General features: G+C 46.1%; 1 protein-coding gene across 1 annotated transcript; it reads right to left on the reverse strand.

Moving 5' to 3' along the window:
* Positions 1-1558: 1558 nt before the first annotated feature.
* LOC134102323 (zinc finger protein 3 homolog) lies at positions 1559-10972 on the reverse strand. Its single transcript, XM_062556403.1, has 3 exons — positions 10656-10972; positions 4594-5628; positions 1559-3862 (listed from the first exon to the last, which is right to left on the reverse strand). The coding sequence occupies exons 1-3, from the start codon at positions 10966-10968 to the stop codon at positions 2667-2669; spliced, it is 2544 nt and encodes an 847-aa protein (XP_062412387.1). The 5' UTR covers positions 10969-10972; the 3' UTR covers positions 1559-2666.
* Positions 10973-12500: the final 1528 nt, after the last annotated feature.

Raw genomic sequence — 12500 nt, forward strand, 5'->3', positions numbered from 1 at the left:
TAAAGGTTATCAGCCGATGGACATTCGTCTCCATAGTGATCAATGGGAGAATCATTTCATCCTCCCAGCGCATGAGGCTGTTTTAATCAAAGACGGACGCTTTCTGTGGAGCGAGCGCAAGCCGGAGACCCCACGTGTATCAATCACATCACACAACAAATAAAGTTTCCACTACAAGCGCTGGCTTTGGTTCTGATTTTAAGATAGATACATAAATAAATCAGCGTAATAAAAGTGCTCAAATGACGGAGCATCTGTGGTCGTGCCACTCAGCCGGCGCCTCAAAGGGGAGCGGCACACACACACACTCCGCTGCACACACACCTCGCTCCGCGGCTTTGAAGCGGCCACAGCTGATGGCTATCTGCAGAGGGGCCGCGCGGACAGGAGGCTGAAAGAGACCTACACCTGGAGAGGACAGAGCACACACACACACACACACACACACATCCCCTCACTTGGAGAGGACTGAGCACACCACACACACACACACAGTTGAGTAGCCACAAACTAAAATGGAGGCAGCTCAATAATATTCCGATTATGTGTGGTGGGGTGAGTAGTTACACGTGCAAGTATGGTGACACAACATAACACACACACACACACACACACACAGTACATGAGTGGGGTGAGTAGTTACACGTCCAAGTATGGTGACACAAAATAAAACGTGGCGCTTTTCTAAGCAGGTAAGATGGATAACTATACTGTATGGTGGAAAAGCACTTGGAAGCACATCGACTCAGCGCTTTTTCAGGCTTTTTCAGGAGTGATATTACTGCGCCGAGCCGAAGTGCTCCCAAGTGCTATTCCAAGTGCAATTAATACTAATTGATGAGGTCATGGTGGTGGTGGCAGCAGTGTTCCTACTCTTCTTACAGGTTCAACATCTCCAAACTAACTCAGTGTGCCTGACGAGCATCCAGAGAGAATGTGTGTTTAGAGAACTATTGTTTTGCCTCCTGCTGCTCTTGCAGTAAGCAGGTGGTGGAACAGTGCAAGTGTCAGAGCCTTCTGTGTGGAGAGTTGCCGGTTCAATTCCCACCTTCCCTTCACAGCCAGCCAACATTATAACAGGGAAGGATGGATATACCAGCCAACATTATAACAGGACAGCTCCAGGGACTCTTCCTGTCTTAATGTTTCTCCTTTAACCGGCTTAAGAAATGTCACATGGTTTATAGTAGATGTTCCTCTAACCAGAGACCATCACTAGGCATCACTAGATAAGTCTGACTCTCTGAAACCCAGGAGTGGCAGAAGATGGATATTCAAAGAGAAAGAGATGTCCCCCTCGTTAGAACTCCTTAACCTGTCATCAGTCACTTCCACTCAACCACAGATTCAGTTTCTACCAATTCCTTAGTATCACCATGCACAGATGGAGTCTAGTATCACCATGCATCTAAGATCTAAGAGGTTATTGGGTGAGAGGGGTGGGGGTGAAGAGAGGTGGGGTGAAGAGAGGTGGGGTGAAGAGCACTTCAACAGTATCAGGTGTATTATGAAAAGTTAAAACACATGCAAAAATCATCAACACAGAGAACACAAAGTAGCGATTCAAACTTTAATCGACTCATGAATTCAGATTGAACCATGTCAGTTACCAATGACATAACTGTCCCAGACCTCCTTTTCAACACTGACAAAGAATTTGTATCATCAGAAAGCAAAAAATAGTAAACTTGTTGATTTTTTCTTGTGTCCCTTAGAAAACATCTATTTCAAAAAACTGTGATGAGGCTTTTCCTTGGTGTGGATTCCCATGAAGCATACTGATGAGGTCTTTATTTAGTATGTGTGTTTAGATGAGATATAGTACACTGATGAGGACTTTATTTAGTATGTGTGTTTAGATGAGATATAGTACACTGATGAGGACTTTATTTAGTATGTGTGTTTAGATGAGATATAGTACACTGATGAGGACTTTATTTAGTATGTGTGTTTAGATGAGATATAGTACACTGATGAGGTCTTTATTTAGTATGTGTGTTTAGATGAGATATAGTACACTGATGAGGTCTTTATTTAGTATGTGTGTTTAGATGAGATATAGTACACTGATGAGGACTTTACTTAGTATGTGTGTTTAGATGTCAGGTGAGATCGGACTTGCCAATGAAGCCCCTCCCACATATGGTGCAGCGGTGATGTCTTTATTTAGTATGTGTGTTTAGATGTTGAGTGAGATCGGACTTGCCAATGAAGCCCCTCCCACATATGGTGCAGCGGTGAGGTCTTTATTTAGTATGTGTGTTTAGATGTCGGGTGAGATCGGACTTGCCAATGAAGCCCCTCCCACATATGGTGCAGCGGTGAGGTCTTTATTTAGTATGTGTGTTTAGATGTCGGGTGAGATCGGACTTGCCAATGAAGCCCCTCCCACATATGGTGCAGCGGTGAGGTCTTTATTTAGTATGTGTGTTTAGATGTCGGGTGAGATCGGACTTGCCAATGAAGCCCCTCCCACATATGGTGCAGCGGTGAGGTCTTTATTTAGTATGTGTGTTTAGATGTCGGGTGAGATCGGACTTGCCAATGAAGCCCCTCCCACATATGGTGCAGCGGTGAGGTCTTTATTTAGTATGTGTGTTTAGATGTCGGGTGAGATCGGACTTGCCAATGAAGCCCCTCCCACATATGGTGCAGCGGTGAGGTCTTTATTTAGTATGTGTGTTTAGATGTCGGGTGAGATCGGACTTGCCAATGAAGCCCCTCCCACATATGGTGCAGCGGTGCGGTCTCTCTCCGGTGTGGATCATCTCGTGTCTCTTCAGCAGGTGTTTGCGGCTGAAGTGTTTCCCGCACGCCGAGCAGCGGTGGGGTTTCTCCCCCGTGTGGGTCAGCTGGTGCCGCTTGACCTCTGACCTCCGGGAGAAGCCCCGCCCACAGGTGGCGCACTGGTACGGTTTCTCCCCCGTGTGTGTGTGCTGGTGCTTGGTGAGGCTGTTCATGCGGCCGAACGTCTTGCCGCACAGAGAGCACATGTAGGGCCTCTCGCCCGAGTGTGTGAGCTGGTGAGCAGTGAGATGTGCGTTGCACTGGAACGCTTTCCCACACGTGCTGCACTGAAATGGATCCCCCCTCCCGTGGAGCCACAGGTGTCTCTTGAATTTGAGACTCTGAGTGAAGGTCTTTCCACACTGAGGGCACTCGAGAGGCGTCACGCGGTGTGTGTCTCCATGCAGTGTGAGCTCGCACCTGCGCTGGAAGACCTGTGGGCACTGCGGACACGGGTACGACTTGACGGCGTGAGTGAGCTGGTGCCGCGCGAGGTGATCTTTATCACGGAACCTCCTCCCGCACGTGGAACACTCATGAGGCTTCTCGCCCGTGTGGATCTGCTGGTGCGTCTTGAGCCGATCCTTCCGACTGAAGAGCTTCCCACACACAGCGCACTGATGTGACCGTTCCCCCGTGTGTGTGAGCTGGTGGCGAACGAGATCTCTATTGGTCAGGAAGCACTTCCCACACGTGCTGCATGGGAACTGCCTTTCTCCTGAGTGGCTCTTGTGATGCGTGCTGAGCGCACACTTCTGACCAAACGTCCGTCCACACAGAGAGCACGGAAACGGTCTATTGCGCAACCTCTGGCCTCTTCCGTATTGCCGCTCATGACATGTGTGGGCTGTTGGAGCCTGATGTCCAGCGAGGGGTTTGGAACACTGGGGGCATTCGTGAAGCTTCGCTCTGGTGTCCTGCTGGCCGGACTTCCTGCCTGGGGGGCGACCCCGCCCCTTTTTGCTTACCAGGTGGCTGCTCCGCCTCTTTCTGTTTTTGCTGCCCGGAGGTCGGCCCCGCCTCTTTTTGCTTGTGCCGTCCTCAGTGTTCCCCAGTTGGATCCTCTGAGTTTCTCCTGTAAAACACGACACACAAATGAGATCATATCCTCTCTATCTCCTCCCTGTTGGCTCTGTCAGTCCTACAGTAGGATCAGATTCAGCTCTATTGTTGGTCCTGCAGTAGTCCTATTGGATAAGATTCAACTCTATTGTCAGTCCTGCAGCAGTCCTATTGGACCAGATTCAACTCTATTGTTCCCATAGGAGCAGGAGGACAGGCTAATAGGCTAACTGGAAAAAGTACCATGGCAATCTCTAGCTATGGTGAAGGGTGTGTGATGATGTGGGTACACCATGCCAATCTCTAGCTATGGTGAAGGATGTGTGATGATGTGGGGCTATTTTAATTCCAAAGGCCAAGGGAACTTCAGCTAAGTTAGCTTATCAACCTGGTTAGCATTGTCAGCTTAGATAGCATTGTTAGCATAATTAACATTTTTAGCATAACTACTAGAAATGATTAGCCAAGTTAGCTGATCAACCTGGTTAGCATTGTTAGCATATTTAACATTTTTGCTAGCCCACTCTTGTAGGTCCTCGGACAGGCACATTTCTAGTTATGTATTAAACTAAAGGGTTACTAAACACACATAGTAGCTATGTATTCATGTTTATCATGTGTTCCCTAAACTAAAGGGTTACCAAACACAGATGCTATACATATACATTACACAGTACATGCTATATGCGCTACACACATCTCAATTGTCTCAAAATGTTAATGAAAACAGATGTTTCTGCTTACCGGAAGGAGAAGAGTCATTGTGCGTATATTCTATTAAAGCAGAGTCTTCCTCTTGATGTTGCAGCTTTTGACCGCTAGCCTGTCCATGCTCATGACCGCTAGCCTGTCCACACTCATGACCGCTAGCCAGTCCACACTCATGACCGCTAGCCTGTCCACACTCATTACCGCTAGCCAGTCCACACTCTTGATGTTGCAGCTTTTGATCGCTAGCCTGTCCACACTCATGACCGCTAGCCTGTCCACACTCATTACCGCTAGCCAGTCCACACTCTTGATGTTGCAGCTTTTGATCGCTAGCCTGTACAGACTCATGACCGCTAGCCAGTCCACACTCATGACCGCTAGCCAGTCCACACTCATGACCGCTAGCCTGTCCACACTCATGATGGCTAGCCTGTCCACACTCATGATGGCTAGCCTGTCCACACTCTTGATGTTGCAGCTTTTGATCGCTAGCCTGTACAGACTCATGACCGCTAGCCAGTCCATGCTCATGACCGCTAGCCAGTCCACACTCTTGATGTTGCAGCTTTTGATCGCTAGCCTGTACAGACTCATGACCGCTAGCCAGTCCATGCTCATGATGGCTTCCCCCGCATGATTCCTGCTGATGTCGAGTGAGGTGTGTGCGTCGACGGAAAGCCTGTCCACATCTGTTGCACTCATACGGCTTCTCTCCTGTGTGGGTCATCTGGTGACTCTTCAGATGGTGCAGCCGCCTGAAGGCATTGCCACACTCACAGCACCTGTGGGGCTTCTCTCCCGTATGAGTGAGCTGATGGCGGATGAGATCTCGCTTCGTTCTAAAACTCCACGCACATGCACTGCAAGGGTGCAGCTTTGCTGCCATGTGTTCCTGTAGATGGAGTGTTAGAGCCTGATGTCCAACGAAGGGTTTGGAACACTGGGGGCATTCGTGAAGCTTCGCTCTGGTGTCCTGCCTCTTTCTGTTTTTGCTGCCTGGAGGTCGGCCCCGCCTCTTTTTGGTTGTGCCGTCCTCAGTGTTCCCCAGTTGGATCCTCTGAGTTTCTCCTGTAAAACACGACACACAAATGAGATCATATCCTCTCTATCTCCTCCCTGTTGGCTCTATCAGTCCTACAGCAATCCTATTGGATCAGATTCAGCTCTATTGTCGGTCCTACAGTAGTCCTATTGGATAAGATTCAACTCTATTGTCAGTCCTGCAGCAGTCCTATTGGATCAGATTCAACTCTATTGTCAGTCCTACAGTAGTCCTATTGGATAAGATTCAACTCTATTGTCAGTCCTGCAGTAGTCCTATTGGACCAGATTCAACTCTATTGTTCCCATAGGAGCAGGAGGACAGGCTGGCTTAAAGTACCATGCCAATCTCTAGCTATGGTGAAGGGTATGTGATGATGTGGGTACACCATGCCAATCTCTAGCTATGGTGAAGGGTATGTGATGATGTGGGTACACCATGCCAATCTCTAGCTATGGTGAAGGGTATGTGATGATGTGGGTACACCATGGCAATCTCTAGCTATGGTGAAGGGTATGTGATGATGTGGGTACACCATGCCAATCTCTAGCTATGGTGAAGGGTATGTGATGATGTGGGGCTATTTTAATTCCAAAGGCCACGGAACTTCATCAGGATGCATAATATCCTGGATCCATGAAATACAGTGAAAATTGATGTCATTAAAGGTTGAAAATGTCTTCATTGTTTCATTTAAGGCATTACGATCAATTTCCAAAAGATGATTTTATATTTAACTTTAAGCATGTGTTCCAATACTTTTGGAGGGCACGTAGCTGGCCTTAAAAATAAAAACATATAAAAAATCCTCCTGCTCCTATGGCAATTTAACATAGGGGTCAAATACTTATGCCCCCTAGCATTTAAGGAAGAATATTTATTTATTTACGATACATTCTTCAATCACCGTGAAAATTGGTGTCCTGATTTTTACTAATTTGTTGAATTAAGGCATTAAGATCAATTGTCAAATTCTGCTTTTATATTCCTGTTTCTAGGCAACTTTAGCATGGTATCAAATACATGTGCTTCCCACTGTATGTGCTGTGTATTAGCTGCAACCTCATGAGAGCACAGTAAATATGGCTTTGGAGTGTGAGCGATGTATGAACAGCAAGAGCTCGCACAATGTCCGCCTCCTCACTGTCCCTATCAAGGTTGCCATGGTCACGTCATGTTTTATAATGTTAGAGTGAATGACCTAATATCATGATACAATGATGGAATACCTAATGTCAAATGACACAGGCCTTGCTGGGCCTTAATGCGTCCACATAGTAGTTAGTATCTATTGTTCTTCTTAAGTTTTATACTTATTTATTAGTGGGCTTGCTTCAAAGCAAGCCCATCTATTGTTCTTCTTAAGTTTTATACTTATTTATTCCCGTTCACCCACTATTGAGAACGCCTCTTCTCCTAGAGCGTTGGAGCTATCGACGCGGTTCCAACACTAAAAATTCAGGCCCGATCCAGTGTAGGTTGCTTGTTAATGTCGGATGGCTGTCGGTTGTTGTCTTTCCGGTATTCCCGTTTGTCGCCGGTTTTCGGTCCCATTGAAATGAATGGGGAAATTATTCATATATGTGACCTTCCACGGCGAAATCAGTCACATTGTCCAAATTTTCAAAATTCATAGTTATTACGTTTTCAGGAAGGGGCATAATCAACCTTCAAAACGATACCTATATCTAATGAATTGAACGTCATATAACTGAAATATAAACATTCAAAGGAGTTGAGTTCATCCTGTCATGCCAAGAGAAAAACGGAGAAATCTGCCTCTGAAGTTAACCGTCGGCTCAACACTCACGAACGCTTTGTAAGGTCGCCGCTATTACAAGATTTACGGCACTTGTATCAACGACACAGCAGCGGATGGCTTGGTGGTTGTCAATGAGTGCATTTACCGTAAATATTGGAATAGAGCGGCAAAAACGAGACGCCTTTAACTTCCTGCTTCCTCTAACTTTCTCACCTCAAGAAACTCATGTTTTTAGACTAGAAAAGGTCAGTTTTTCTGCTAAATGTATTCACGGCCGTACAGTGTAGACCTCCCACTATTTCAAAACACACAAAAAAAAAAAAATCCACGATTTTAGCACAAGTGACATAAATGGTAATTTTTCTCAGAAACGTCTGTTGCGACAAGCGACTGGTTTTGCCGTGGAGAGTCACATATATTTTTTTTCCAGCCTCTTTTTTAAGCATTATAAGCATAATAGAAGTCATTAGTTAGCAAATCATTTTGGTTAGCATTGTTAGCATAACTGCTAGAAATCATCAGCTAAGTTAGCTAATCAAATTCTTGAATTTCCCCTTGGGGATCAATAAAGTATCTATCTATCTATCTATCTATCTATCAACCTGGTTAGCATTGTTAGCTTAGATAACATTGTTAGCATAATTAGCATTTTTAGCATAACTGCTAGAAATCATCAGCTAAGTTAGCTTATCAACCTGGTTAGCATTGCTAGCTTAGATAACATTGTTAACATATTTAGCATTTTTAACATAACTGCTAGAAATCATTAGCCAAGTTAGCTGATCAACCTGGTTGTCATAGTTAGCATTTTTAGCATAGTTCGCATTTTTGCAAGCCCACTCTTGCTGGTCCTCGGACAGGCACATTTCTAGTTATGTATCCATGTTTATCACGTGTTCCCTAAACTAAAGTGTTACCAAACACACATAGTAGCTATGTATTCATGTTTAACATGTGTTCCCTAAACTAAAGGGTTACCAAACACACATAGTAGCTATGTATTCATGTTTAACATGTGTTCCCTAAACTAAAGGGTTACCGGTTACCAAACACAGATGCTATACATAAACATTACATTGTACATGCTATATGCGCTATACACATACATCACACTGCAATTAAATCATGCATCATTTTGTCTCAAAATGTTAACGAAAACAGACATTTCTGCTTACCGGAAGGAGAAGAGTCATTGTGCGTATATTCTGTTAAAGCAGAGTCTTCCTCTTGATGTTGCAGCTTTTGATCGCTAGCCTGTACACACTCATGACCGCTAGCCTGTCCATGCTCATGACCACTAGCCTGTCCACACTCTTGATGTTGCAGCTTTTGACCGCTAGCCAGTCCACACTTTTGATCGCTAGCCTGTCTATGCTCATGATGGCTTCCCCCGCATGATTCCTGATGTCGAGTGAGGTGTGTGCGTCGACGGAAAGCCTTTCCACATGTGTTGCACTCATACGGCTTCTCTCCTGTGTGGATCATCTGGTGTCTCCTCAGATGGTGCAGCCGGCTGAAGACATTGCCACACTCACAGCACCTGTGGGGCTTCTCTCCCGTATGAATGAGCTGATGGCGGATGAGATGTCGTTTCCTGCTAAAACTCCACGCACATGCACTGCAAGGGTGCCGCTTTGCTGCCCCGTGTTCCTGTAGATGGAGTGTTAGAGCCTGATGTCCAACGAAGGGTTTGGAACACTGGGGGCATTCATGAAGCTTCGCTCTGGTGACCTGCTGGCCAGACTTCCTGCCTGAGGGCCAGCCCCGCCCCTTTTTGATTGCACTTCCTGGGCGCTGGCCCCGCCTCTTTTTGTTTTTGCTGCCTGGAGGTCGGCCCCGCCTCTTTTGGTTTGTACTTCCTGGGGGCTGGCCCCGCCTCTTCCTGTTTGTACTTTCTGGGGGCTGGTCCCGCCTCTTTTTGCACTTCCTGTCCAGGGGCTGGTCCCGCCCATTTTTGTTTGTACTTCCTGGGGGCTGGTCCCACCCATTTTTGTTTGTGCTGCCTGGGGGGCGGCCCCGCCTCTTTTTAATTGCCAGGTGGCTTCCCCACCTTTTGTTTTTGCTGCCCGGAGGTCGGCCCCGCCTCTTTTTGCTTGTGCCGTCCTCAGTGTTCCCCAGTTGGATCCTCTGAGTTTCTCCTGTAAAACACGACACACAAATGAGATCATATCCTCTCTATCTCCTCCCTGTTGGCTCTGTCAGTCCTACAGTAGTCCTATTGGATCAGATTCAGCTCTATTGTTGGTCCTACAGTAGTCCTATTGGATCAGATTCAACTCTATTGTCAGTCCTGCAGCAGTCCTATTGGACCAGATTCAACTCTATTGCACAAGTGCAACATGTGTCTAACCACAAGTGCAGAAGAGCAGGTGTGCCAGCAGCATAGCCAGGTGTGCCATAGCCAGCATAGCCAGGTGTGCCATAGCCAGGTGTGCTATAGCTAGCAGCATAGCCAGGTGTGCTATAGCCAGCATAGCCAGGTGTGCTATAGCTAGCAGCATAGCCAGGTGTGTTATAGCTAGCAGCATAGCCAGGTGTGCTATAGCCAGCATAGCCAGGTGTGCTATAGCCAGCATAGCCAGGTGTACTATAGCTAGCAGCATAGCCAGGTGTGTTATAGCTAGCAGCATAGCCAGGTGTACCATAGCCAGGTGTGCTAGCCAGCAGCATAGCCAGGTGTGCCATAGCCAGCAGCATAGCCAGGTGTGCCATAGCCAGGTGTACCATAGCCAGGTGTGCTAGCCAGCAGCATAGCCAGGTGTACCATACCCAGCATAGCCAGGTGTGCTAGCCAGCAGAATAGCCAGGTGTGCCATAGCCAACAGTATAGCCAGCAGCATAGCCAGGTGTGCCATAGCCAGGTGTGCCATAGCCAGCAGCATAGCCAGGTGTACCATAGCCAGCAGCATAGCCAGGTGTGTATTAGCTGCAACCTCATGAGAGCACAGTAAATATGGCTTTGTAGTGTGAGCAATGTATGAACAGCAAGAGCTCGCACAATGTCCGCCTCCTCCCTCCCGTATCAAGGTTGCCATGGTCGCGTCATGTTTTATAATGTTAGAGTGAATGACCTAATATCATGATGCAATGACGAAATATCTAACGTGAAATGACACAGGCCTTGCTGGGCCTTAATGCGTCCACATAGTAGTTAAGTATTCATGTTTAACATGTGTTCCCTAAAGTAAAGGGTTACCAAACACAGATGCTGTAGCCATACATCACACATCACACACTGCAATTAAACCATTTTGTCTCAAAATGTCAACGAAAACAACATTTTCTGCTCACCGGAAGGAAAAGAGTCATTGTGCTTATATTCTGTTAAAGCAGAGTCCTCTTCCTCACTAAACAAAGGAAAGTCCTCTTCCTCACTCTTCCCCAGTGCTGAACCTTTTTCTTCTTCCGTATTATGATCCGGTTCTGGAATGTCCTCCTCTTTCTGGACAGGAAGCAGATTGTGCTGGAGCAGGAGATCGTAGTGTAGCTCCTCTTTCTGGACAGGAAGCAGATTGTGCTGGAGCAGGAGGTCGTAGTGTAGCTCCTCTTCTTTGATCTCCTGCACTGCCACGGGCAGCTGTGACGCCTCAGGGAGTGCTTCCATCTCATTTCCTCTTCTCCTTCTCTCCAGTAAGACGTTCCTTCATTGCAAGGACAATATAGTTAGCGTAAAAAAGAGGTGCAGGCTACTTCCTAAGGACAATATAGTATAGGAGCAGTGTGTGTGTGTGTGTGTGTGTGTGTGTTAGCGTAAAAGAGGTACAGGCTACTTACTAAGCATGCTGGCCATGCTGCACTGAGTTAAGACCCTCCTCTGACCCCCTGTGTTTTGTCAATACCCCCCCTCTGACCTATCAGCCGCCAGCATTCAAACCAACCAATCAGCAGCAGCTGGAGCTTTTGGAATGCAGATTGGAATGACCCAGAGGATTGTGGGAAAGAAGTGTGTGTGTGAGAGAGAGAGAGAGAGAGAGAGAGAGAGAGCACTGTTTACACCTCTAATGGGCCTCAGTGTGTGTGTGTGTGTGTGTGTGAGAGTGAGTGTGAGAGAGAGAGAGTTGGGGGGAGGGGGCTTTGTAATGCTATGCTTAGCTTAGCTAATGGCCGTGGGGTAGGAAACATAGATAGATAGATACTTTATTGATCCCCAAGGGGAAACATAGATAGATAGATAGATACTTTATTGATCCCCATGGTCGTGGGGTAGGAAACATAGATAGATAGATAGATACTTTATTGATCCCCAAGGGGAAACATAGATAGATAGATAGATAGATACTTTATTGATCCCCATGGCCGTGGGGTAGGAAACATAGATAGATAGATACAAATTGATCCCCAAGGGGAAACATAGATAGATAGATAGATACTTTATTGATCCCCAAGGGGAAACAGAGCTGTGTTGGAATCCTGCAGAGGGCTTCAAATCTTTTGAATTTAAGTTTAACTGGAAACTGTGCTGTGGACCACACATAGAACATAACTGGACATGTAGGATAGAACACACATAGAACATAACTGGACATGTACTGTGGAACACACATAGAACATAACTGGACATGTAGGATAGAACACACATAGAACATAACTGGACATGTACTATGGAACACACATAGAACATAACTGGACATGTAGGATAGAACACACATAGAACATAACTGGACATGTACCGTGGAACACACATAGAACATAACTGGACATGTAGGATAGAACACACATAGAACATAACTGGACATGTACCGTGGAACACACATAGAACATAACTGCATGTACTGCAGAACATACACCATATGAGGGTGCAGCAAACAAATAGGCACAGACTCACATCTACTGTAGACTCATCTGCATACACTGAAGAACTGTTGTAGAGTTTAGGTCTAAAACTAGCGCGCTAACTGTTAAATAACTGTTGTAGAGTTTAGGTCTAAAACTAGCGCGCTAATTGTTAAATAACTGTTGTAGAGTTTAGGTCTAAAACTAGCCAGCTCATTATTAAAGAACTGTTGAGTTATGATCTAAAACTAGCAAGCTAATTGCTAAATAACTATTGTGGGGTTATGTTAAAACTAGCGAGCTAATTGCTAAATAACTATTGTGGGGTTATGTTAAAACTAGCGAGCTAATTGCTAAAGAACT

Source organism: Sardina pilchardus, chromosome 15, assembly GCF_963854185.1.
Source record: "Sardina pilchardus chromosome 15, fSarPil1.1, whole genome shotgun sequence".
In the NCBI taxonomy this organism is placed as follows: Eukaryota; Metazoa; Chordata; class Actinopteri; order Clupeiformes; family Clupeidae; genus Sardina; species Sardina pilchardus.

Coding starts and splice junctions, on each gene's coding strand:
- LOC134102323 (XM_062556403.1), bottom strand. CDS start 10,968: ATGGAAGCACTCCCTGAGGCGTCACAGCTGCCCGTGGCAGTGCAGGAG. Junction 5,629..10,655: donor CAATGACTCTTTTCCTTCCG/GTGAGCAGAAAA, acceptor CGTGTTTTACAG/GAGAAACTCAGAGGATCCAA. Junction 3,863..4,593: donor CAATGACTCTTCTCCTTCCG/GTAAGCAGAAAC, acceptor CGTGTTTTACAG/GAGAAACTCAGAGGATCCAA.